Source organism: Dysidea avara, chromosome 3, assembly GCF_963678975.1.
Source record: "Dysidea avara chromosome 3, odDysAvar1.4, whole genome shotgun sequence".
In the NCBI taxonomy this organism is placed as follows: Eukaryota; Metazoa; Porifera; class Demospongiae; order Dictyoceratida; family Dysideidae; genus Dysidea; species Dysidea avara.
This window is the reverse complement of record NC_089274.1, coordinates 42,747,531-42,772,461: the sequence shown is the minus strand read 5'-3', so window position 1 is coordinate 42,772,461 and position 24,931 is coordinate 42,747,531. Positions and strand designations below refer to the sequence as shown.

Genomic DNA, 24,931 nt, shown 5'->3' with positions numbered 1-24,931 from the left:
GTACAAAATTTCAAGGGAGTTGAGGACCCCTTGGTAAAAATAAGCCAGTTTATGACTAACTATTAGGTATTTAAACACAAAAAAGAAATGAAACCCATGCAAAAACAGCCAAGCTGTATAAAGAGTGTGGCCTTCAAAAACCTGGGTGAAAAAGTTGTGAAATCAAAAGTGGCAGCCAAGGAATGGCTGCAATGATGTTAATTTTAAAAGATTAATTTTAATATGTAATGCACAAAGCCATTATTAAAATTTATTAACAATGACATCATTGCAATCATTCCTTGGTTGCATAGGCAGTGGAGACGGGGGGGACCAGGGGGCCATGCCCTCCCCCTCCCCTCACACACACTTTTATGGGACACAGTTTGCAAAAATAAAAATCGAGATACTCTAATAGAACAGTCAGGATATGGATACTCTAATAGAGCAGTCACAGTATTCAGAGAAGCAGTGTAGCAAGCTACTTAGCTACATATGTGTAGTTATAAATAAAGAGATATAATAACTGGTGGAGAGCAGCTATTGTCAGCAGGCTGTGACCTTCTTTTTTTTTGGTCTTCAACTTACAACTGGCCTGGCCCCCTCACCCTTTGGCCTGCTCCACCGCCCCTGCTTGGTCGCCACTTTTGATTTTACAACTTTTTGGACCCAGAATTAAGGCTACATCCTTTTTTTACAGTTTGGTAGTTTTAGCACAGATCAAGACACACGATAGTGTGTCGTGCGGCCCAAGAAGCCGGCGCGCCACACCGTGAGTATATTGACAGGAAGAAAGAAAACGTCATTTTCACACATTTGTATCTCGGTGATACCTCATCCGATTGGAACCACATTTGCTGCAGAGTTGCCCACCAGCTAGGGGAGTCTACATTCCAAATTTGAAGGAAATCACTCAAGCCATTTCCGAGATACGAGTGGCCAAAGTTTCGTTTTTTTTTCTTCGTTTTTTTTTTCTTCTTCGTCTTTTCGCACACTTGCAAAAATTGCTATAACAAGCAAACGCGTACTCCGATCGCCTTGAAATTTAGCACACAGAAAGGGAGTCCAACGGCGAATCCTAACATCAACTTTGGTACAAATCCGATGAATGGTTCAGGAGTTATGACCGATTATTCGCATAAAACAAGATCGATTTGTTGTCACGCCTACAGGGTAAACCGCTCCATGGAATGAGTTGAAAATTGCTATGTAGATGGAGTAACCATCGTAGGAGTGCCTTTTGGTGGTTTGAAAGGAATCGAGATAAAGACCACGGAGATATGACACAAAACCCAACCTGTGTCACAATTACGCGATCGATTTTTAGGAATAAAAAAGTATTAGTTTTCACGCCTACTAGGAAAACCGCTTAGAGCAATGAGCTGAAAATCGGTGTATAGCTGGAATAATCTTCATAGAAAGTACTTGCAGTAGTACAGAAGAATAGGATTACAAACCACTGAGTTATGATTCGAAAGCCAACTCCGTGTAGCAAATGCGAGATCGAGATACTCTAATAGAACAGTCACCCTAATAGAGCATTAGGCAAATTTATTTATTCCATTATAGAATTTTATTACATCACAAGTTATTCTGTAGGGAGTTCAGCTGCAAACAGTTAATCTTATAGACAGTTCAGCAAGAAGACAGAGTTAAGCAAATATATCACTATAGAGATTCAGAACAGTACAAGTCACACTGAAGAAAGTTCAGCTATAAACAAGTCATGCACCCTGTAGAGAATTCAACTACAATTAAGTCACTCTCTAGAGAATTCAGCTACACAGAATTCAGCTACACACAAGTCACTGTGGAGAGAGTTCAGCTACAAACAAATTACCCTTTAGAGTGATCAGCAATGAACAAATCAACACAAATCCACCTGTAGAGAGATAAGCTAGAAACAAATCACCCTGTAGAGAGTTCAGCTACAAAAAATCACCCTGTAGAGACATCAGCTAGAAACTAGACACAATGTAAGGAGTTCAGCTACAAGCAATCACCCTGTAGAGAGTTCAGCTAAAACAAATCAACCTGCAGAGAGATCAGCTACAAACAAATCACCTTATAGAGAGTTCAGCTACAAACAAATTACCCTGTAGAGAGATCGGCTACAAACAAATCAACCTGCAGAGAGATCAGCTACACACAAATCAACTTGTAGAGCGATCAGCTACAAACAAATCACCCTGTAGAGAGATCAGCTACAAACTACACACAATGTAAGGAGTTCAGCTACAAACAAATCACCCTGTAGAGAGTTCAGCTAAAACAAATCAACCTGCAGAGAGATCAGCTACAAACAAATCACCTTATGGACAGTTCAGCTACAAACAAATTACCTTGTAGAGAGATCTGCTACAAACAAATCAACCTGCAGAGAGATCAGCTACACACAATTCAACTTGTAGAGAGATCAGCTACAAACAAATCACCCTGTAGAGAGATCAGCTACAAACTAGACACAATGTAAGGAGTTCAGCTACAAGCAAATCACCCTGTAGAGAGTTCAGCTACAAACAAACCAACCTGTAGAGCGATCAGCTAGAAACAAATCACCCTGAAGAGAGGTCAGCTACAAAAAATCACCCTGTAGAGATATCAGCTAGAAACAAATCACCCTGAAGAGAGGTCAGTTACAAATATTCACCTTGTAGAGAGATCAACTACAAACAAAACACTTTGCAGAGTTCAGCTACAAACAAATCAACCTGTAGAGAGATCATCTAGAAACAAATCAACCTGCAGAGTGATCAGCTACAAACAAATCAGCTTGTAGAGAGATCAGTTACACACAAATCAACCTGTAGAGAGATAAGCTAGAAACTAGACACAATGTAAGGAGTCAGCTACACGCAAATCACCCTTTAGTGAGTTCAGCTACAAACAAATCACCATATAGATAGCTCAGCTACAAACAAATTACCTTGTAGAGAGATTGACTACAAACAAATCACCCTGCAGAGAGATCAGCTACACACAAATCAACCTGTAGAGAGATAAGCTAGAAACAAATCACCCTGTAGAGAGTTCAGCTAAAACAAATCAATCTGCAGCGAGATCAGCTACATACAAATCACCATATAGATAGCTCAGCTACAAACAAATTACCTTGTAGAGAGATTGACTACAAACAAATCACCCTGCAGAGAGATCAGCTACACACAAATAAACTTGTATAGAGATCAGCTACAAACAAATCACCCTGTAGAGAGATCAGCTACAAACTAGACACAAAGTAAGGAGTTCAGCTACAAGCAAATTACCCTGTAGAGAGTTCATCTACAAACAAATCAACCTGTAGAGCAATCAGCTAGAAACAAATCACCCTGAAGAGAGGTCAGCTACAAAAAATCACCCTGTAGAGAGATCAGCTAGAAACAAATCACCCTGTAGAGAGTTCAGCTACAAGCAAAACACCCTGTAGAGAGTTCAGCAACAAAGAAACCACCATGTAGAGAGTTCAGCTGCAAACGAATCACCTTATAGAGAGTTCAGCTACAAACAAATTACCTTGCAGAAAGATCGGCTACAAATTAATCAACCTGCAGAGAGATCAGCTACACTCAAATCAACTTGTAGAGAGATTAGCTACAAACAAATCACCCTGTAGAGAGATCAGCTAGAAACTAGACACAATGTAAGGAGTCAGCTACAAGCAAATCACCCTTTAGTGAGTTCAGCTACAAACAAATCAACCTGCAGTGAGATCACCTACAAAAAAAGCACCTTGTACAGAGTTCAGCTACAAACAAATTACCCTGTAGGGAGATCGGCTACAAACAAATCAACCTGTAGAAAGATCAGCTACACAAATCACGCTGTAGAGAGATCAGCTAGAAACTAGACACAATGTAAGGAGTTCAGCTACAAGTAAATCACCCTGTAGAGAGTTCAGCTAAAACAAATCAACCTGCAGAGAGATCAGCTACAAGTAAATCACCTTATAGACAGTTCAGTTACAAACAAATTACCTTTTAGAGAGATCGGCTACAAATTAATCAACCTGCAGAGAGATCAGCTACACACAAATCAACTTGTAGAGAGATCAGCTACAAACAAATCACCCTGTAGAGAGATCAGCTAGAAACTAGACACAATGCAAGGAGTTCAGCTACAAGCAAAATCACCCTTTAGTGAGTTCAGCTGCAAACAAATCAACCTGCAGTGAGATCACCCACAAAAACGCACTTGTACAGAGTTCAGTTACAAACAAATTACCTTGTAGAGAGATCAGGTAGAAGAATTCACCTTGTAGAGAGTTCAGCAACAAAGAAACCACCATGTAGAGAGTTCAGCTGCAAACAAATCACCCAGTAGAAAGATCAGCTAGAAGAAGTTACCTTGTAGAGAGTTCAGTTACAAAGAAACCATCATATAGAGAGTTCAGCTACAAAGAAATTACCCCATAGAGAGTTCAGTTAGAAGAAGTCACCTTGTAAAGAGTTCAGCTACAAAGAAACCATCATGTACAGAGTTCAGCTACAAAGAAACCACCGTGTAGAGTGTTTAGCTGCAAAAAAGCACCTGTAGAGAGTTCAGCTAGAAACAAATCACCCTGTAGAGAGATCAGCTAGAAGAGGTCACTTTGTAGAGAGTTCAGCTACAAAGAAACCACCACATAAAGAGTTCAGCTGCAAATAAATCACTTGTAGAGAGTTCAGCTACAAGTAAATCCCCCTGTAGAGGGATCAGCTAGAAGAAGTCACCTTGTAGAGAGTTCAGCTACAAAGAAACCATCATGCAGAGAGTTCAGTTACAAACAAATCACCCTGTAGAGAGATCAGCTAGAAGAAGTTACCTTGTAGATAGTTCAGCTACAACAATTCACCCTGTAGAAAGATCAGCTAGAAGAAGTCACCTTGTAGAGTGTTCAGTTACAAAGAAACCATTATGTAGAGAGTTCAGCTGCAAACAAATCACTCTGTAGAGAGTTCAGCTACAAAGAAACCGCAATGTAGAGAATTCAGCCTCAAACAAACCACCTTGTAGAGAATTCAACTACAACAAATCACCCTGTAGAGAAGAAGTTACCTTGTAGAGAGTTCAGCTACAAAGAAACCATCATGTAGGGAGTTCAGCTACAAAGAAACCACCATGTAGAGAGTTTAGCTGCAAACAAATCACCTGTAGAGAGTTCAGCTAGAAACAAATCACCCCGTAGAGTGATCAGCTGGACGAAGTCACCTTGTAGAGAGTTCAGCTACAAAGGAACCATCATGTAGAGAGTTCAGCTGCAAAAAAATCACCCTGTAGAGAGTTCAGCTACAAAAAGATCACCCTGTAGAGAGTTCAGCTAGACGAAGTCACCTTATAGAGAGTTCAGCTACAAAGAAACCATCATGTAGAGAGTTCAGCTACAAACAAACCACCATGTAGAGAGTTTAGCTGCAAACAAATCACCTGTAGAGAGTTCAGCTAGAAACAAATCACCCTGTAGAGAGACCAGCTAGAAGAGGTCACCTTGTAGAGAGTTCAGCTACAAAGAAACCATCCTGTATATAGTTCAGCTACATTTCAAGTCACCCAGTAGAGAGATCAACTGCAAAAAAATATCCTGTGGGGAATAATGGGCATGTAATAAATATATGTATATAATTTGTATAATTACTAATAAAATCAAAAACAATTGAAGCATCTTTAACTTCTTTTCTTCTTCCTGTGGTAAAGAAAAAAACACATGGGTTAAAAAAGCCCCAAAGCCAGCCATAGGCCAGCTTTGCAGTATACAAATACAAAAAGAAGTGATATCTAATCAAAAACAGCCAAGCTGTAAAAAAAGGTGCGGCCCCCAAAAAGGCCATGGTGAAAAAAGATGTGAAATCCAAGGTGGCGGCCAAGAAATGGCTGTGATGGTAGGTTAATGGTTACATTTTAATAACTACAATTCAGGTGAATTTTGTGCCGCTTGGTCTTGGCACCAAATTCACCTGAATTGTCGTTATTAAAATATAACCATTAACCTACCATCACAGCCATTTCTTGGCCACCACCTTGGATTTCACATCTTTTTTCACCATGGCCTTTTTGGGGGCCGCACCTTTTTTTACAGCTTGGCTGTTTTTGATTAGATATATGTATACATACAGTACACACTACCCACAGACACAAGTATAATGCCACTCATTGTACAGACATACACTGCACATGTACACATTTTATCTGTATGAATATTATGATATAGATTCAATTGTTACTTACTATGCCTCCCACGTTTACTTCATTTTTATCATCCTCATCAATTCTGGGATAGTGATCAAAGATTAGTGAAGTTGATAACAGGTTTTTAATGTTTGTATCATTTTTTGTACAACTAGCATTTTTCCACCAATCATTAGAATACCAGTTGAAAAACATCCACGAATATGTTGGGTGAATCATTCCATATCTCAGTGCCTACACAAACAACATTGATATTCTGTATATGTCACTGGATCTGCAATAACCATTCTTATCGCCCAAGACAGGAAGTTTGATTTTTTTCACACAAACACAAAGCTTAATGAATGCACTATCAAATTTCACTGTCACAGCCAATCGGAGTAAAGTGGTCTGCCTTTGCTGGCTGATTTTTTAAAGTTCAGTGGCAAGCCGTACGAGTGGTCTGGGGTCTTAATGGAGCCCTGGCCAACCAGGAGATGGCTGTGTGTGGCTGTACAGCTCCGTGGTATTGGACAATGACCTGTGCTGTAAATTTCTTTTCATTTTAGCCAGTTGTGAGGTCTGAATGGCCCATAACGTGGCCTAATTCATCCCAACACGTTCCTTTTCAATTTTTGAACACCATCTTGCTGGCCTTCCAGGGCCCCCGCCTCCCACCCTTTTTGGAGCTTGCCTGATACAGTCAATCTTGGTATAAAAACTATCTAAAATGGCGGGAAACTTAGCTGTTGACTACTTCTTCAGTGGACGATCAGGAAGGTAAGAAATTGTTGTAAACATGTGAAAATTTGGTATGCGTAGCTACCACCATTGGCCAGCTACAACACTCTGAATATTTAAAACCGACGTTTCTCGATACTTTTAAATGGGTGATAAGACTGGTTTTCCCAGAGACAGTTATAAATATGGTGCTGTGAATACAAGAGTATGTATCTGAAAGTTAATGTAATTAAGATGTTGCTTCAAACTGATTGGTTATGTAGTACTTCAGAATTTGAAAAGATTACAAGGCTGGTTTTACAGAGTCCATTACATGCACACAATGTACTAATGTACAATGTTACAAACATAATATACTCATAAACAAGTACACACACACATTTACCTCACACATCACTATGATTGCATTCTCTTCATACATGTTTACAAAAATAATCCGTGCAGGAGATCTCTACAATAATTGATACAATCACAGATAAAGTTTGGCATACATGTATATACAATAGACCATGAGTTATCCAAATACCATTTATCTAGAATTTTGTTTAACTGAACATCTAAATGACCGTATGCACTATCATTAACTGCTTAGCGTGGGGATTCATAGTGTAACTGGTTATCAGCATGTGTGACAGCATACTCTGGATCATGTGTGACAGCATACCCCAAACATCCGCATAGCTGTACTGTATGACTCATACAGTACAGTTACGTAGCTAAGTAGTACAGTATAGAAAATACAGTGCTCGTCGGCACTTTGATCCTCCCATGCAAAGTACAGTGTGTGACTACAAAGTTGTAAAGCCAGATTTTGTATTAACACCATGCATTACTGCAGCCAGCTGGTGTTCCACTCTTGGTTTCTACATTTTTGAATACAGCTTTCATTGAAATTTGTGCCTTATATTATTGTTTTAGTCTAGTTTGTGAATTAGTACACATATAAATTATGATAGAAAAATACAGCACATAAGGGGATATTAACTTACCCTCACTTGCCTCATTACTGTAGTTACGTTCTCATCTGTGTTGAATGGGAACTCTTCTATCAACTGTAAGCCTTCTGCATCAAGACGACTCTTTAAATCAGTTGATAACTGGAATAAAAACAAACCAATTTTGCACATCATGTAGAATCATGATCATATACCCAAATAAATAGACACCTTTTGATTGAATAAGCAAATTAATGTGCTTGTTGGGTTTTTTACATGTGATTGGAATTCTTTTTGGGACTTGAAACATGATTTGTAATTTGAAAATTGATTTATATCAATAGAAAGTTTCTTCATATTCTATGAGGGTGCTACTGCAGGGCCTGAGTGTTTCTAAATTCCGTAGAACCCTGTGTTTAGAACCCTGTGTTTCGATGTCTAACTAATTTAGACCAAAGCTTGTTGTTGTACCTTCACAGCTGCTTGTGACACGAGAAATGTAGTGTTAACAAGCCCAATACACCTTGTAATGCATGTTACGGCACCTTGCTATCCAGTTGCACCTTGCTATCCAGTTAAATGCCCATGCGTTGCCAATGTAACAGGTGCACAATTGCCATGTTTTGTATCACCCCAGAGACAGGGATCTATTGAGACATGAACAAGGGATCTACAGGATTTAGATACCTACGTATAAGTAACCAATGAAATTTGAGTATTTCACCTTGCTGTGGTCTAAATTAAGGGATCACAGGTAAGTTATGAAACAAGAAGGGTTGCCTACACCTGCAGATATACAAGTGGAAATTCTTCAGTCTATACCGCACATAACTGAATTAGGGATTAGATGTCCACTTGCATGTATATCTGCAGGTGTAGGCAACCTTCCTTGCTTCATTACTTTGCTCTGTGATTGGTTAAATTCTAACTTGTACCTGTTTGTTTACTTCTCTGGAACATAATTATGACTGGTAAACCTGCACATACTGCATCAAATGAAAGAATGTAATTGTTTTTGTCTGAACATGCTCAATTACTGAAAAAGTGAAAGTAGTCATTACACTCCAATTTCAGCTATGTTCAGCCTGTTGCACAGCATTACTAATGAAGACCAATACAACAAGCACCTCTGCAATCAATCCAGTCACTACAAAAAATACTATTACAAATGTAGGGAAGCTGACATGCATGCTACCGTGTTGTCCTTTGATGACTATATGATGACTTTTGATGTCTATATGATGTCTTGATGTCTATAATGACATCTTTTACTGGCTGTATTAATTTTAGGTAGGTACGTAGGTGTATGGTGAGTTTAAGGATTGCTCCAGAGGTGAAACCCAGGGTGCTATTGTATTTCATAGTAACCAGCAAATAAAATTTAGTCCAGTAGTCCGTGATCAACTAAATATTCAATATGAAATTTGAAAGGTTAGTGCTCACAGGTGGGTGATAGGAATTTGTGGTAATTATATCTTTACAAGTCTACACCAATAGTAGAAACAGATTTTTAAAGTGGGCTTTAAATTTTGCATAGAGATTTACTAATAAATTCTCTACAGGTCAGTGTTTTTGGATTTGTGCATAGCACTATGGCTCCATGAGCTATGGTGATGAAAACGCACGCGCAAGGTTTTGGACAATAGAACACACTTTAAAAGTATTATTAATACTAAACATTGAGTTGTGAGTTATAATTTCAAATCTATCCAGAGTGGTTTCCAGCATGCTAAAGTAAAAAATGAAGGACAAGTTTAGATGTATGCATTCACCTAAGAATATCAGGGCCACCCACAGGGGGGCAACTGGGGCATTTTACCCTGGGCCCAGCGTGAAAGGGGCCCCACAGGAGGCCCTCTTGAATACCTGTTTAAAAGATTGATATACTATATAGAGCAGTCAGATCAGATACTCTAATAGAGCAGTCACAGTATTCTTCAGAGGAGCAGTGTAGCAAGCTTATAAATAAGTAGATTTGGTTGTTGAGAGGTAGCTATTATCATTGTCAGCATGTAAATACCCTTTTTTTTTTGGTCCTCAATTTACAGCTTGGGTGAAGTTGTGATTCAAAATGGAAACCTGGGGCCCCACTTTAACTGTTTGCCCTGGGCCCCTTAATTTCTCTGGGTGGCCCTGCCTTTAGCTATCATATGGTACAAGTTAGTGGAATCCTGTTTGGCTTGTGTTGAAGAGAAAGGGAAACACTTCGAATATAAGTAGCATATGACTTCATTTTACACATTTCTTGTGTACACAAACAAAATCATTTAATGTATGACTTCAAAAGGCCACGAGTAATCCTTAATTAATTCATAGAAATCTGCAGCAGTATAATATTGTGTGAAGTCATAGCCAGATATTTTATATTTCCAAGGCCTATATAGCTATGATATACCTATGTATGTAGGAGAAAGCACACGTCAGTGTACATGTGAAGCATGACAATCTGGGGAGTCTGGGGACTTTTTTGAAAATTTTAACTCTCTAAAGTTAAACCTGAGCGATTTCTGCAGTTTATCAGAATGCTATTGATATATGCTTGACTGCTGCATTAGAAATACTGCTCTATCATAATAATCTAAATTTTGATTTTTACCATAGTGCAATATTATTGGTGCCTGGATACTGGCTATTACCCTGAGTGTACATGCATGCATATATTATGTGTGTGCGTGTGCACAAATGAGAGAGAGAGAAATATTATAAAGCCCACTGAAAGTTTGTAAAGTCCAACCAAAACCAATGAATGGAATGTTGGCAACAAGCATGTTCACCTAAGATCAGAGTTTTATAATATCATTTTAAAACCTATAATAATTATGGAGGCAAATTCTAAAGACAACTTACAAACGTAAAGATGTTCTCTGATTGAGTTATCAAGGCAACTCTAGACCATCCAAATTCCTTCATGGCTGCTACAATTCCAGCAACAATTTCTGCATCACTTGACACTATTCTTAAAAATAGTGGAAATGTTTCATTATTAGATAGACGTGGCGATGATGATGCCTGTGAAATCTAAAATAAAAACAAATTAGTGCGTGCCAATCTAAATACAGATTCACAAAATAGATATGCAACTAAATTAAAAAATTGGATGAACATCACTAAAAGAAGCTGTTCAATACTGCAGAAAACTTTGGCAAGGCGTTATTTAAAAATATGTCTGTATAGTGACTTCTGGAGGTTTTCGCAGTTAATGCAATCCATTAAAAAGTACCTTACAATCAATAGAACTTATCAAGACACACGGTAGTGTGTCGTGAGACCCAAGAAGCCGGTGTGCCACACCGTGAGTATATTAACAAGAAGAAAGGAAATGCAATTTTCACACCTTTGTAGCTCCATGATCCCTTATCCAATTGCAACCAAATTTGCTACAGAAGTGCCGGCTAGGTAGGGGAGTCCACATTCCAAATTTGAAGAAAATCGCTCCAGCTATTTCCGAGATACGAGCAGCCAGTTTGGTTTTTTTTTCTTTTCATTTTTTTCTTCTGCTTCTTTTTGCACACTTCGCAAAATCTGCCATAAAACATGAATGCGTGCTCCAATCGGGCTGAAATTTGGCACACGTAAAGGGCTCATAAGGAGAATCTCAGTACCAACTTTGGTAGGAATTCGATAAACATTCACGGAGTTATGACCAATTATTTGCATAAAATAAGGTTGTAGGTCTGTCATGCCCACATGGTAAACCCCTTGATGGAATGAGCTGAAAAATACTATGTAAATGGAGTAACTATTGTAGGAGTGCTTTTTTGTGGTTTGAAAGGAATCCAGTTAAAGGCCATCGAGTAATTCAAAGGCTGCAGCACATGTTGCTCTCAGACCTTCAGTGCTGGTCACCGTAAAGCACTAATAATAATAATAATAATTATACAACCGAGTACTAAGAATAATAAGAAATGCAGTTGAGATTATGTCATAAATAATAATAATGAATGATTATACAACCAAGTACTAAGAATAATATGAAACGCGGTTAAAATTATGTCATAAATAATAAATAATTAATCAATAATTAATGTTTGAGAAAACTACGAGGCCTAGAGACATAAACTAACCAGGGATCGATTCGCCTGTGAATGAAGGCACAAACATATAATCGTTGTGCCCGTTTGTGCTGATGACTTGACCATATGTGTAATTCTATATAATGCCCAGTAAGGTAAGTGCGGGTAATTCCGGATAGCGGCTAATTCTGGACACTTAGATCCATTCTCAACAATGATAGAATCCCTGGACCTATAATTTGGTGTGCTAATGCAGTGTCCTATGGCCTATCTACAAACCAAAATTGAAGCGAAACTGTTATTCCACCTTGAAGTTTGACACGTATTTGTAGCGCAATCACGGGTAGTCTAGCTAGTTCAAAAACTTTGAAAATGTCAGGCAGCCCAAGCTCATATTTTCGATTTTCAAAGATTTATGATTGATTGATTATAACTTTACAGTACTGCATACAAGTATAGAATAAGGGATGTACAATTGATAAAATCTTTAGGGTACAGTACTGATGGTCCGCTAGCTCAAGGCTACCGGCCATTAAAAATCAAAAATTTATATTTACCGTATTACATTACTTATAAAAATTACATTACTTACAAGTGTAACAAAAAATTTGGAATTTTCAATATGAGTAGGGATCAAAGTAATAAAAAGTACTGAAACAAGTGAGATTTACCACCTGATGCCTTACTACTACACACATATCTTACTAGAACTGCAGAGGATCTTGAAATGCTGAAACAAGTGACATTATCTACCACCTGAAGTCTTGCTAGTACACACAATCCCTACTTCAGTTCCTGAGAAGTTATAGACAATGGCACTGAAGTAGGGATTGTGTGTACTAGCAAGACTTCAGGTGGTAGATAATGTCACTTGTTTCAGCATTTCAAGACCCTCTGCAGTTCTAGTAAGATATGTGTGTAGTAGTAAGGCATCAGGTGGTAAATCTCACTTGTTTCAGTACTTTTTATTACTTTGATCCCTACTCATATTGAAAATTCCAAATTTTTTGTTACACTTGTTTGTGTACTTTTTATTCACCTGCAGCATATTAGCAGAATCTCCAGGATTACATACAAGTTCTCAATGTAAATGCTAGTAACATAGTACAATGGACTTTTATACAGACCATACAGCGAGGTGTGATGTAGAATGAAATCTTTCTCAGCAGAAATAGTTGTCTTATATTTTCATTACCAGAAATTGTTGACTGCTTTATTGAAATGTAATTTTTTTTTTTTTTTCTTGTAATTTGAGAAATCTTAATATGTGATTCTCATCTACCATCTGTGCACTGCTCATTTCTACAACAAAATCTATTACAAATGCTAAGTTCATAAGGATGCAATTGCAAATTAATTTTATCATGGTACTAATTTTGCTGAAGTAAATTGTGCATAGAAGTACCATGCATTGTTATAATAGCTACCAGTTATAGCTTAAGATTCATCAAAGCATTAACACATCACCACACATCTACCCTGATTTGTTGATAGGCGATGATCGGTGTTGATGATGAGGTTAGGCTAATTATTTAGGGAAGCCAGAGGTGATACTTAGAGCTGTGCCTGTAGTGCAGATAGACACTGTCCCTCATCCAAATTACTCTTGATACACAACTATTTATAATTATAAACAAAAATACTGCAACCTTGTGTTGCTATGTTCTGTCCTGTGTCATGCTCATGAGTCACTGGTGGTGTAACTTTAACTTCTGTCCCAGATTGGCTGCCTCCATCATCGCTTTCTTTGTTTCCACGCCCCCTTCTTCTCCGTTGAACAACTCGCTCTTTCTCAAGGTCTACTTCTAAACAACACGTGTATTCGAATAATTTAGTGTGACAACCTTTCTGGCCGGCTAGTGTTTGGGCCCCGCGCTAGCGTAAGCCCGGTGGTGAAGCCCTACCATGCTGGTGATTACCAAGGCTGATGGCCGCAGTAAAGAAGGATAAAAGGTAAGACAATAGCGCACACACTGTATCTTTAGTGCTATGTCAAAGGTTTCTTCTTGCAGAAATTTTGAGCGTTTCTGTGAAAGAATTAGGGCTGTAGCAGTACCCAGTTTTCCGATACGCTTGACTGAACGCGTCAGTCAGTCAGTCAGGCAGTCAGTCAGTCAGTAGAAAATTCGCTCGGATAATATATTTTATTAAATTCGTAGAAATCCATTGGATGCGTTTCGAGCTGTTTTGAAAGCATAGGTGTGTTTTGTTTTCATAGTACAATGATGACAAATCGCCGTTATAGCTTAGAAAGTCTGCTTTTCGTGTGATTTTTTTTGGCGGGAAATGATGAACCTTGATGATCCCTACCATTAAGTACTACCGTACTTAATGATACTTAAAGAGTTACATTAAAGGGGGGGCGGCAGGGGCGGATCCAGACTTTTAAAAAGGGGGGTTCCACTTTGGAATTGCAACTTCAGCCTAGCTGTAGGTTGAAGACTAAAAAAAAAAAGGTCATCACCTACTGACAATAGCTGCCCCTCATCATAAATGCCCTCACCAACTATATTTCCTTATTTATAACTAGATACATAGCTTGCTACACCGCTCCTCAAAAGACTACTGTGATTGCTCTATTAGAGTTTCTCGACTTGACTGCTCTATTAGAGTATCTCAAGTAAGAGAGGCTCTCTCAAAGGGGGGTTCCATGGAACCTTTTGAACCCCCTTGGATCCGCCCCTGGGCGGGGTGTGTTGGAACATCCACTACATGGGCATAAAAATGAAATGTACAAGGGTTGTCATGTCTAAAGTTTGATAAAAAATGTGACCATAGAAACTTATATATCCTTGTCTTGTTCGTTTTAATAGATAAAGATAAGTCAATAGGGGGTAGGGCATTCCACAATCGAGGGATTCTATTGAAAAAAAAATGTCTGTCTGCATTATTATTGTTTCTAACATGGGTCATTTTACCACTTGAGGAGAACCTGGTATTTCCATCAGCAAAAGTTATGTAGTCTACAATATTAAAAGAGGGAGAGGGATACTTGAGTGATTTTAGTGTAAACACTAGTTCGTTAAGCTTAAAGGTGTACATTAAAGGTAGTAGGTTAAGTTGTTTGAGTCTATCAAAGTAATCAGAACTGTAGTCATTTAAAATAAACTTTGTTGCTCTCCTCTGGATCTGTTCAATAAGTGTGATGTCCTTGATAAGGTTAGGCCTCCAAATCACTGAACAGTATGTGACTTGCGATCTCACTAAAGAAATATACAAAGTTCTCTTGGCTGTTACTGTTTGATGCCTGCTGAAGCTGCGACAGAGCAGTCCTAGTATTCTGTAGGTCTTAGGGATTATGTTTTTGTAGTGTTGATCCCAAGATAGGTCTGATGATATGGGATCAACATTACAAAAACATAATCCCTAAGACCTACAGAATGCTAGGACTGCTCCATCGCAGTATATGAAGGTTATACTCTTGGCTAATTGCATATTAAAAATCATAAGAATCCATGCAGCACAGACGGAGTGGCAGTCGATTTTTCAACAGCTGCTCGGTTGAAATACAGAGAAAATATTTGAGAATTACATGAACTTTTAAAAATACGTACTGCTGCTTTCTCCCAAACGGTATGAACTTTCTACTTGATTTGTAAGCTGCAGATGAGTGGTACTTTAGCCTCCATACTTCAAAGAGGATTGGTATAGCCTGTGGAACGCGCTATTTGGCGCTACTGGCTTGTTATTTGAAGTGTCCGGAATTAGCAGCATGTTGCTTTTTTACACACTGTTAATTTTCGGCTCATAACTCCTCAGCAGTTGATTGTATCAAAATGAAATTTGTACTGCAGATGCAACATAAGATAGGCTTTAAAACGATTGCTAGAGTTTGTCTTAACTCATTGTGAGTGCAGTGTTAGAGCGATTTTACTAAAGAGTGTCCGGAATTACCCTCATTTACCTTACCACACCCTTGCTTAACTAAGATTGCGCGAAGGAGAAGATTAGCAAATGTCTGTGAAGTCACTTCAGGAAAGCGAGAGGCCACTTTACACGTAAACAAGATTACAAGTAAGTTTTTATGTTTGTAACGCCTCAAGTCTCCGTGCCAGCTGCCAATCACATAAAATATTTAATTAATTAACAATACAAGAAAACATTAAAACACATACCACGCTCTTTACAATATGAAATACAAGTAAACAATCTTGTCTTATGCAGCTGGCATGGCGAACTTCCTTTGTGTTGGTGTCAGGCAATTCAATACATGCTTAATCTTTTTTGCCTTCACCTGGCTTAGCTACTAGGTTCTGGCTGGCTTGGCTGTCTTCCTTTATCTGGTTCAACTGGCTTGCATACTCCTACAGTATTGTGTAGCTATCTCCTGCAAGTTGTGTGTGCATAATTATAGTGTGTCACCCATCACTGTGCCATTGCTACAGCACTGATGAACCCTATGTAGCTCTAGTTGATGTTGAAACTTTACTGTATATTGGCTAATAATTTTTATCTGTTGATGTTGCCTATAATGTATTGCTGAACACAATACTGCAATAATGCATAATTCTCTCCTGTACGTTTTGTATACATAATTACATATACTGTGTACACATCACTGTGCCATTACCACACCAATGATGTACTGACACTTAGCTACTGGTGGCCTTTAGTTATGATGCCACTATTGTGATTATCTGTCACTACTGTGACATATTGAGTTGATTTGGGGATCATGCCTTCTCCACCTAATAGCCTCACCAGGGGGCTGTCACGTTGGTGTTAGTGATGTGCGATATTAGGATATTGGTTTCGGTACGATAATTGGTAAAATATTGAAATTTCGATACTTTTTCGGTATTTTTTCTTTTAATTAATTGCGTGGGGAAAATGTTTATAATTAGCGGCTATGCTTTATAGAATTTGTGTTGAAGGTAATAACAAGCCTTAGATGTTTTTAAAATGGCTAAACCTGTACAGAACTGAGCTTCATTTCTACCATGATTGTACAATCACACATAAAAAGTTGTAAATTACCAGAATATTACTCAATGTATTGAAAATTTTAGCAAAATATTGACTATACAATAAATATTGATATCAGTTATAAAAATATTGAGATTTGATATGATATCACTATTGAAAAAATATTGCAAGGTCGATAATTTTTTGGTATATTGCACATCACTAGTTGGTGTGTGTACTTGGTTGTATGTGACGTGGTCCTAGATAAATAAATAAATAATGTTTCAGAAAACTACAAGGTCTAGACATGAACTAACCGGGGATAGATTTGCCTGTGAATGAAGGCACAACTGTATAATCATCGCGCCCGTTCGTGCTGATGACTTGACCATACGTGTAATTCTATATAACGCCCAGTACCACACCCTTGCGTATTTACAGATTGCGCAAAGGAGAAGATTAGCGATGTCCGTGTAGTGCCGGACAGCAGGAGAGCCAGAGGCCACTTTACACGTAAGATTACAAGCAAGTTTTTATGTTTGTAATGCCTCAAGTCTCCATGCCAGCTACCAGTGGATTGATTCACATGAATATGTAATTAAACAATACAATAAAACATTAAAACATATATTCCACGCTCTTTACAATACAGTTACATAGAGTAAGCCACCAATGTTCAACCACCATCAGTTTGGACGCGATTTTTCTTTAAATCCGCAAAGAAAATTTCTGCTCTTGCTATGCCTTTGGAGAGGTCTAGGCCCTAAACTCTTGCATGCAAAATTTCAGACCTGCAGCTTTCTTCGTCTGGCTGCAGGAACTGTAAAAGTGACCTGTCCAAATGTTCTCAATTCTCGGACAAAAATATGTATTATTGGTCAAGTGGCACTGCTCGTAATGCTTGAAGCTGATCAAGTCTTTCTGTGCTTGATATGAGAGAGCATCTGTTATACTCTGCAAATATATATATATATATATATTTAAAAGAAAAATGGGCGAGGGACCTGGTTATCAAGATCAGGACCTGCGTATTTTCGCTTTCCATTTGGCAGTTTTAGACATTACTTCTGACTCCAAGGACTGTTTTGACAAACCACGGATCAGAGATTTGGATTGGACTTCATGGCAACGCCTGTACCAGATTCTACCTCCCATCTGGTGTGCATTAATTAGAGTAGAGAAGACTGTCTACCCCCAAACAACCTAGGAAGACTACTAAACGAAAACATCCGGTTCACAACACCCCTCCTTCAAAGGTTAATTGCTGAAAAGAAAATGAAAAGTCAGTCTTCCCAAGAACAGAACGAGATATGCCTAGTTTATGAATGCGCCACATTGGATTCTGATGAGAATACTGAGGGTCACGATGCAGTCTTTTGCGAAGGAGACTGCCAGGGGTGGATACACAGAACATGTGCTGGTTTGACACGTCCTGCTTTTGATAACCTAAGTGAGTCAACTCCTTATTTGTGTTCCTATTGCACATTTACTAAACAATATAAGGAAATCTGTGAACTGAAGGAAACTGTAAAGAAACTAACTAGTAAAATAACAGAACTAGAAGGAGCACAAGAACTGTCACTAAGCCCACAAAATGAAACCCTCCCACCTGTTGCTACAAAATCTCGGGCAACGAACGTACTAAGTAGTCATCAATCAGTTCCACCAGAAAGAAAATTGAATGTTGTTGTGTATGGCCTAGAAGAAAACCCCTCAAACTCCACCAGACAGGACAGATTATAGCTAGATGTCAAAAGTGTTATTTCCGCCTTCTCAAAACTAGAAAACCCAATCAATGAAAATTCTATCAAAGATTGTTATCACCTAGGCAAATACAATGCTCAGGGTAGCCATGCTATAGTTCAAATACGCAAAGAAGTATCACCAGTTAGACACATAAGCTGGTCTTGAGTATGTATGCATGCATGCATGCACTATTCTTCTATGAAAAAGCACTCCCCTATATCTGTTTTTGCCATGTGCTCAATGAGCTATTTATGGTGACCCAAACTCTGCCTGTACTGTTTTAATGCTGTGGATCAGGTACATGGTTTATTGAAAAACTGAATACTACGGCATCGTGATCTGACATGCCTGGTACCACTTCTAGATTGTGGATATTAGAATTAGTAGAAAGCACCAAGTCTAAAGTTTTACCTTGGCGAGTAGGTGAGTCAACATATTGTTCTAGTCCAGTATCACTTACTATGTCCAGGAATAAGTTATTTACTTCAGCGCCATAATTAGGGCTAGGACAAACTTGACCTTGACCATCTGACCAGACAATGCTAGGAAAATTGAAGTCACCAAGTAGTATGATATTGGGTGAGCTGGAACACTGATCAATTAATTTCTTTAGTGATGTCTGGAGTTCTAGCATGGGATAAGCTCTGTGATCTGGAGGACGGTAAAATGAACCCAAGTATAACTGTTTCATGTTGGACAAAATGATTTTAACCCAGACCAATTCTGCATCAACACTAAGTGTAGGGTCTTCAGTTACAGAATAACCTTTCTGCACACATAGGAAAACTCCTCCAGCTCCTTCAGTGCGATCTTTTCTAAATATGTTATAGTTTTTGGGAAAAATTTCTGCAGACAGGTAAGATTTGTCTAAATGAGATTCACAACCGCAAATTATATCAGGGTCATATTCATTGATCAGGGCCAAAAGAGCTGCTTTCTTGAGATTGCTTCTTAAGCTACAACAATTAAGACTTAGTATTTTTGGCTTTCTGTAAGTATTTGTGGCATCAGAGACACATGTATAATCTTGAGTATCAAAACTAACTGAAATATGTGAATCAATCGTATCAGGAGAAGGAATAGACAATGGTGAATCACTTTGTATCTTAGAATCTATATTGATAGATAGTCAATTTGAGGAAGGTTTAGTGTTTTGTAATGATGTATGATCAGTACTTGTAAGATGTAATTGTTGATTCTGTATTTTGGCATGTAGCTTGTTGAATACAAATAAGCTTTGAATTCTAATTTTAATAAATTGTCTAGTGACTCCCTTTTCTATTAAAGCTCTTCTTTGTCTTAATAATAGAGATTCCATGGCTCTTTCTTCAGAGGTAAGGTCAGGTTTCACGAAAACTGGTTTGGAAAGCTTACTCTTGTTGGAGAGAATGTTTGAGGCATCTGTGTACCTTAAGAACTTCACAAGTACAGGTCTGGGATGAGGCCTTTTTGTATCATAAAGCTGATGTGGAAGGAATAAAAGCAGATTTATTAAATTTTCAGAACAGTTTTCTACAACAGAACCCAAGTTTGATTGATGTTGAAGTAATGTGGAATGACTTTAAAGAAGCTGTGTATAATACTATCTCCAAGCATGTCCCTCAAAGAACTATATGATCAAATAGTGGTTTGCCATGGATTAATAAAGAGTTGGAAAAGGACATGAAAGTTCGTAAGCATCTATATGATATTGCTAAAAGAAGCAATAGTGAGGGAGACTGGAGTACTTACTGCAGAATCAAAAACCAAATTAATGACAAACTCAAAGAAGCTCATAACAACTATCGTAGCAGACTATTTGATGACTCCTTTGGTGGTAGCAAGAGACAGTTTTGGAAATAAATTAAGGCTAAGCATAAAGATGATGTTGGAATCCCCACTATAGTTGTTGATGGAAAACCATGTACTGATGCTAAAAGTAAAGCTGAATCCTTGAACAGTTATTTTAAATCAGTGTTTACAAAAGAAGATACAGAGAATTTACCTAATCTGGCAGATCCAAGCTCTGAAGTCCTATTCCCAAATATATCTGACATTACATTTTCAGTGGAAGGCATACGTCAGTTATTGTCTAACCTTGATACAAATAAAGCCAGTAGTCCAGATGAAATTCCATCATTCATCCTTAAACAGTTTGCTGTGGAAATTTCTCCTATCTTACAAGTCCTTTTTACAAAATCACTATCTTCAGGTTTACTACCATCAGATTGGAAAAAAGCAAACATTTGTCCAGTCTTTAAGAAAGGTAGGCGTGATGAAGCAAGTAATTATAGACCGATATCCCTTATACTTCTATATGCTCAAAAACAATGGAACACATCATTTTTCACAACATAATGAGCCACCTTAATGCCAATGACATCCTGATAGAAAACCAACATGGCTTCAGAGCTGGTCATTCTTGTGCTACCCAACTCATTACCCTAACATAAGATATTCTACATGCTCTAGACCATCAGAAACAAGTTGACATCATATTGCTTGATTTTGCTAAAGCTTTTGACACAGTTCCACACCAGCGATTACTTACGAAATTACAATACCATGGCATTAGAAACAATACATTTAACTGGATCAAAACATCGTTAACTGATCGGACACAATGTGTACTTCTTAATGGCAAATCCTCAACCCCAGTAGCAGTTACATCAGGGGTACCACAAGGAACAGTACTTGGTCCTCTGATGTTCTTGTTGTATATTAATGACATTATCAGAAGTATTTCATCCCCACTACGGCTGTTTGCTGATGACTGCTTGTTATATAGAGTAATTGATTCCCAGAAAGATGCTTCCATCCTTCAGCAAGATCATGACAGGCTATCAGAATGGGTACACATATGGCAACTTAGGTTTAATGTATCCAAATGTGTTGTAATAAGATGCACCAGATCTCAGTCACCTATCATTCACAACTATGAACTGAACAACCATACCTTAACAATTACTGATAGACATGCATGCTTCGGAGTACTCTTGGACAAACATTTATCTTGGTCACCTTGTGTATCCAAAATAACAGGAAAAGCATCCAGAACATTAAACTTTCTTAAGAGAAACCTAAGCAATTGTTCTACACAAGTGAAAGCAGCAGCATATTTAGCAATGGTAAGACCACAACTGGAATATGCTTCAGTAGTATGGGACCCTATTTATAACAGCGATGTACATAAACTTGAAAATATTCAAAGAAGAGTAGCAAGATGGGTATTGAAAGATTACAGTAGATACAGTTCAGTTACTTCCATGCTCCAACATCTCTCCTGGACTGAACTTAAAACTCGACGCAAGATATCCAGACTGCAGACATTTTACAAAGCACTTCATAACCAAATTCCCTTATCTATTCCATCCAATTATCTTCCAATGACCAGAGAAACCAGGCAATATCATCAGTACCATAGGCGGCGGAAAGGGGGGGGCTAGGGGGCTAAAGCCCCCCCTCAGAATGATATCACACCGAAATTATCTTTCTTGGAGTGGGGCTGAAAACCGTGATAAAGATCGAGATACTCTAATAGAGCAGTCACTCTAATAAAGTAGTCAGTGTGTAGCGAGCTATGAAAGGATTTTTATGTAGTTTATCAGCTAGAAATGGTAGCTAGTGAGGTGAAAAGCTCTTGTCAGTTGGTTGCGACCTTTTTTTTTTTTTTTTTTTTTTTGGTCTTACCTTACCAAACTATAGAAGTAAGTCTGGGTCAGCCCAGCCCCCCCTCATATCAACTACTTCCTCCGCCGCTGATCAGTACCATTTCATACTCCCTACAACATCTACTACAGCTTACCAAAAAAGTTTTTTCTCCAGAACAGCTCAAGACTGGAACTTGTTGCCACAATTCCTAATTGATTTAAATGACTCTGACTCTTTCTCAATTAACATTTCTACTTATTGTAGTAATGTACATGTGTGATTCTTTTTCCTGAGCGCATCAGCAGTGCTGGCTGCTCAGTAATAATAAATCAATAAATATATGCAGATATTTGGCTTAGTTACAAAGCTCCAAAGTCACCTCTGTCGTGCAATCTTAAATTCGGCCACATGTGAAGCTCGTGCAAATCAAATAGTTACTTACATCGAATTCAAAGCTATTTTTATGAACATTGAGAGCATCAGCTACCGTTCAATAGTAAATAGATACATGCACGATGCCCGCACCTTGATTCTGCCCGAATAGCTACATTGCATTTAGGCTTCTCTGACAGTAGCAGACTGGCTACTGCACCCAGCATGCATATACACAATCCAAATCCACTTAAATGGGGTTTTTACTAACCCCTGTCTTAAAAATGTCAAAAGTTTCTCTCCATAATGTCCAGAACATTATCCAGACCGAAACACTCTAATAGAACGGTCACCTATTATACAATTGGAGCAGTCAGGAAATCTGAGGGCCAAGTCAAGGCATATACACTTCAATAAGGCTATTACTATGTGAATTTCGTTGATTACAACGCTTAAAATTAATACTGATTATATGTGATAATAGTCTCGCGTGCCAGACGGTTTGTGTGGGGGCGGCAAATAAACCATCTGATCGCTGTTGCACACATTCCGGGACCACTGCCGGAATGTTGGCAGAGCCAATCAGATCGCTTTGCGGACTTTGTGACGAAACAAACACTAATAATTCAAATTCTTAGTGTAATAAAGAACTGAATCTCGGCTACAGATCACTTTTTTGAAAGTTTAAGAATGCCATGGGCTTAGGATCTTTGTTTCCCTAGTACAGGACTCTTAAAAGCGTTTGTATAAGAACGATTTTGGTTCAGTACAGATTTGTGAAACGGCGAAATTGTCGAGGAAGACGTTCCGCAATGTTTCAAATACGTCACCAGGACATTACCAGTACAATCATCGTCCTAGTCTGCTCACAGAGGTGATTGGAACAATTATTACATCATCCCTGGCGCGAAACAATACCATGATGTAATCTAATTACATTCCAGTGAGTTCACGGAAAGTGTGCAACAGTGACCAGACGGTTTATTTGCTGCCCCCACATAAACCGTCTGGCACGCGAGACCAATGTGATAATACGTTATATTAGAGTGATTGACTGCTCTATTAGAGTATTTTGATCTAGCTAATGTCCTGGACATTTTGAAGAGAAACTTTAGACATTTTTAAGACAGAAGATAGTCAAAACCCCATTTAGTGGATTTGGATTGTGTATATGTGTGCTGGGTGCAGTAGCTAGGCTGCTACTGTCAGAGAAGCCTAAATGCAATGTAGCTATTCGGGCAAAAATCAAGGTGTGATCATCATGCATGTATCTATTTACTATTAAACAGTAGCTGATGCTCTCAATGTTCATAAAAATAGCTTTGAATTCGATATAGGTAACTATTTGATTTGCACGAGCTTTACATGTGGCCGAATTTAAGATTGCACGACAGAGGTGACTTTTTAATTAATTAAATTATTATTACTGTGTCAACTTCGCAAGCGAAGACTTCACACAGCGGGGGGGGGGGGGGGGGGATTTATGTAATTACGATTGATTAATTTGATTCTTAAAATGTTCAATAGAGGTAATTTCTTTGATGTGATTAGGTAAGTTATTCCACATACTTTGGAGCTTTGTAATTCACAGCCAATAAGGACTAAGCCAAATATCTACATATATTTGGAGAGTATAAGAGATGCCCTTTCATATCAAGCACAGAAAGACTTGGTCAGCCTCAAGCATTATGTGCAGTGCCACTCGACCAATAATACATATTTTTGTCCGAGAATTGAGAACACTCAGACAGGTCACTTTAGCAGCTCCTGCAGCCAGACAAAGAAAGTTGCAGGTCTGAAATTTTGCATGCAAGAGTTTATGGCCTAGACCTCTTCAAAGGCATAGTAACAGTAGAAATTTTCTTTGCGGATTTAAAGAAAAATCGCATCCGAACTGATGGTGGTCGAACATTGGTGGCTTAGAGTAAAGTATCAATTATTGGACAATACGATGTTCGGACAGCTGACATTCACTTCCTGGAAATCCTGCAGCTTAGGTTATAGCACCAAAAGGTAAGCTACAATAAGCAATAATTATCCTCCAACAATCAGCTTTGTGTGATTAAAAGCTACAGAGTTACAGCCAATAGTATGCTTAGTCCGATAAAATCTATGCTCGGACAAAACTAACAGTTGTCGGACTTTCATTTTTACTACCAGTAAACAATGTCCAATTTATTTCAAATCTGTATGCAATATACTTGTACTCATTAGCTATTAATGGCCAAAAAATGGTTTCGTTATCTTTAGCTAGGGTCCGCAACGTGAAATTTCAACCTCCGAGAATCAACTACCAAACCACCCACAAATGCTAGGCTTGGTATCACTTAGAAAATGCCAGATTGGTGTTATTTTTCATTAACGTCTTGTCGTGCAAATCGGTGAATATGCTTACAAATTACGAGATTTTTTGCCATATCTTCAAGGAAATGTCTTTTAAAGCTACAATACGCACTCTCAACCTTTCTT

General features: G+C 38.3%; 1 protein-coding gene across 1 annotated transcript in view; it reads right to left on the bottom strand.

Annotated features, from left to right (window-relative positions):
• LOC136251068 (gamma-aminobutyric acid type B receptor subunit 2-like) overlaps nucleotides 1-24,931 on the bottom strand; it is a 45,195-nt gene that overhangs the window by 13,276 nt on the left and 6,988 nt on the right. The window contains exons 3-6 of the mRNA XM_066043451.1: nucleotides 10,644-10,814; nucleotides 7,851-7,958; nucleotides 7,247-7,312; nucleotides 6,181-6,375 (exon numbers count right to left, since the gene is read on the bottom strand). Coding sequence (XP_065899523.1) covers nucleotides 6,181-6,375; nucleotides 7,247-7,312; nucleotides 7,851-7,958; nucleotides 10,644-10,814 — 540 coding nt within the window. The remainder of the gene's footprint in view (nucleotides 1-6,180; nucleotides 6,376-7,246; nucleotides 7,313-7,850; nucleotides 7,959-10,643; nucleotides 10,815-24,931) is intronic.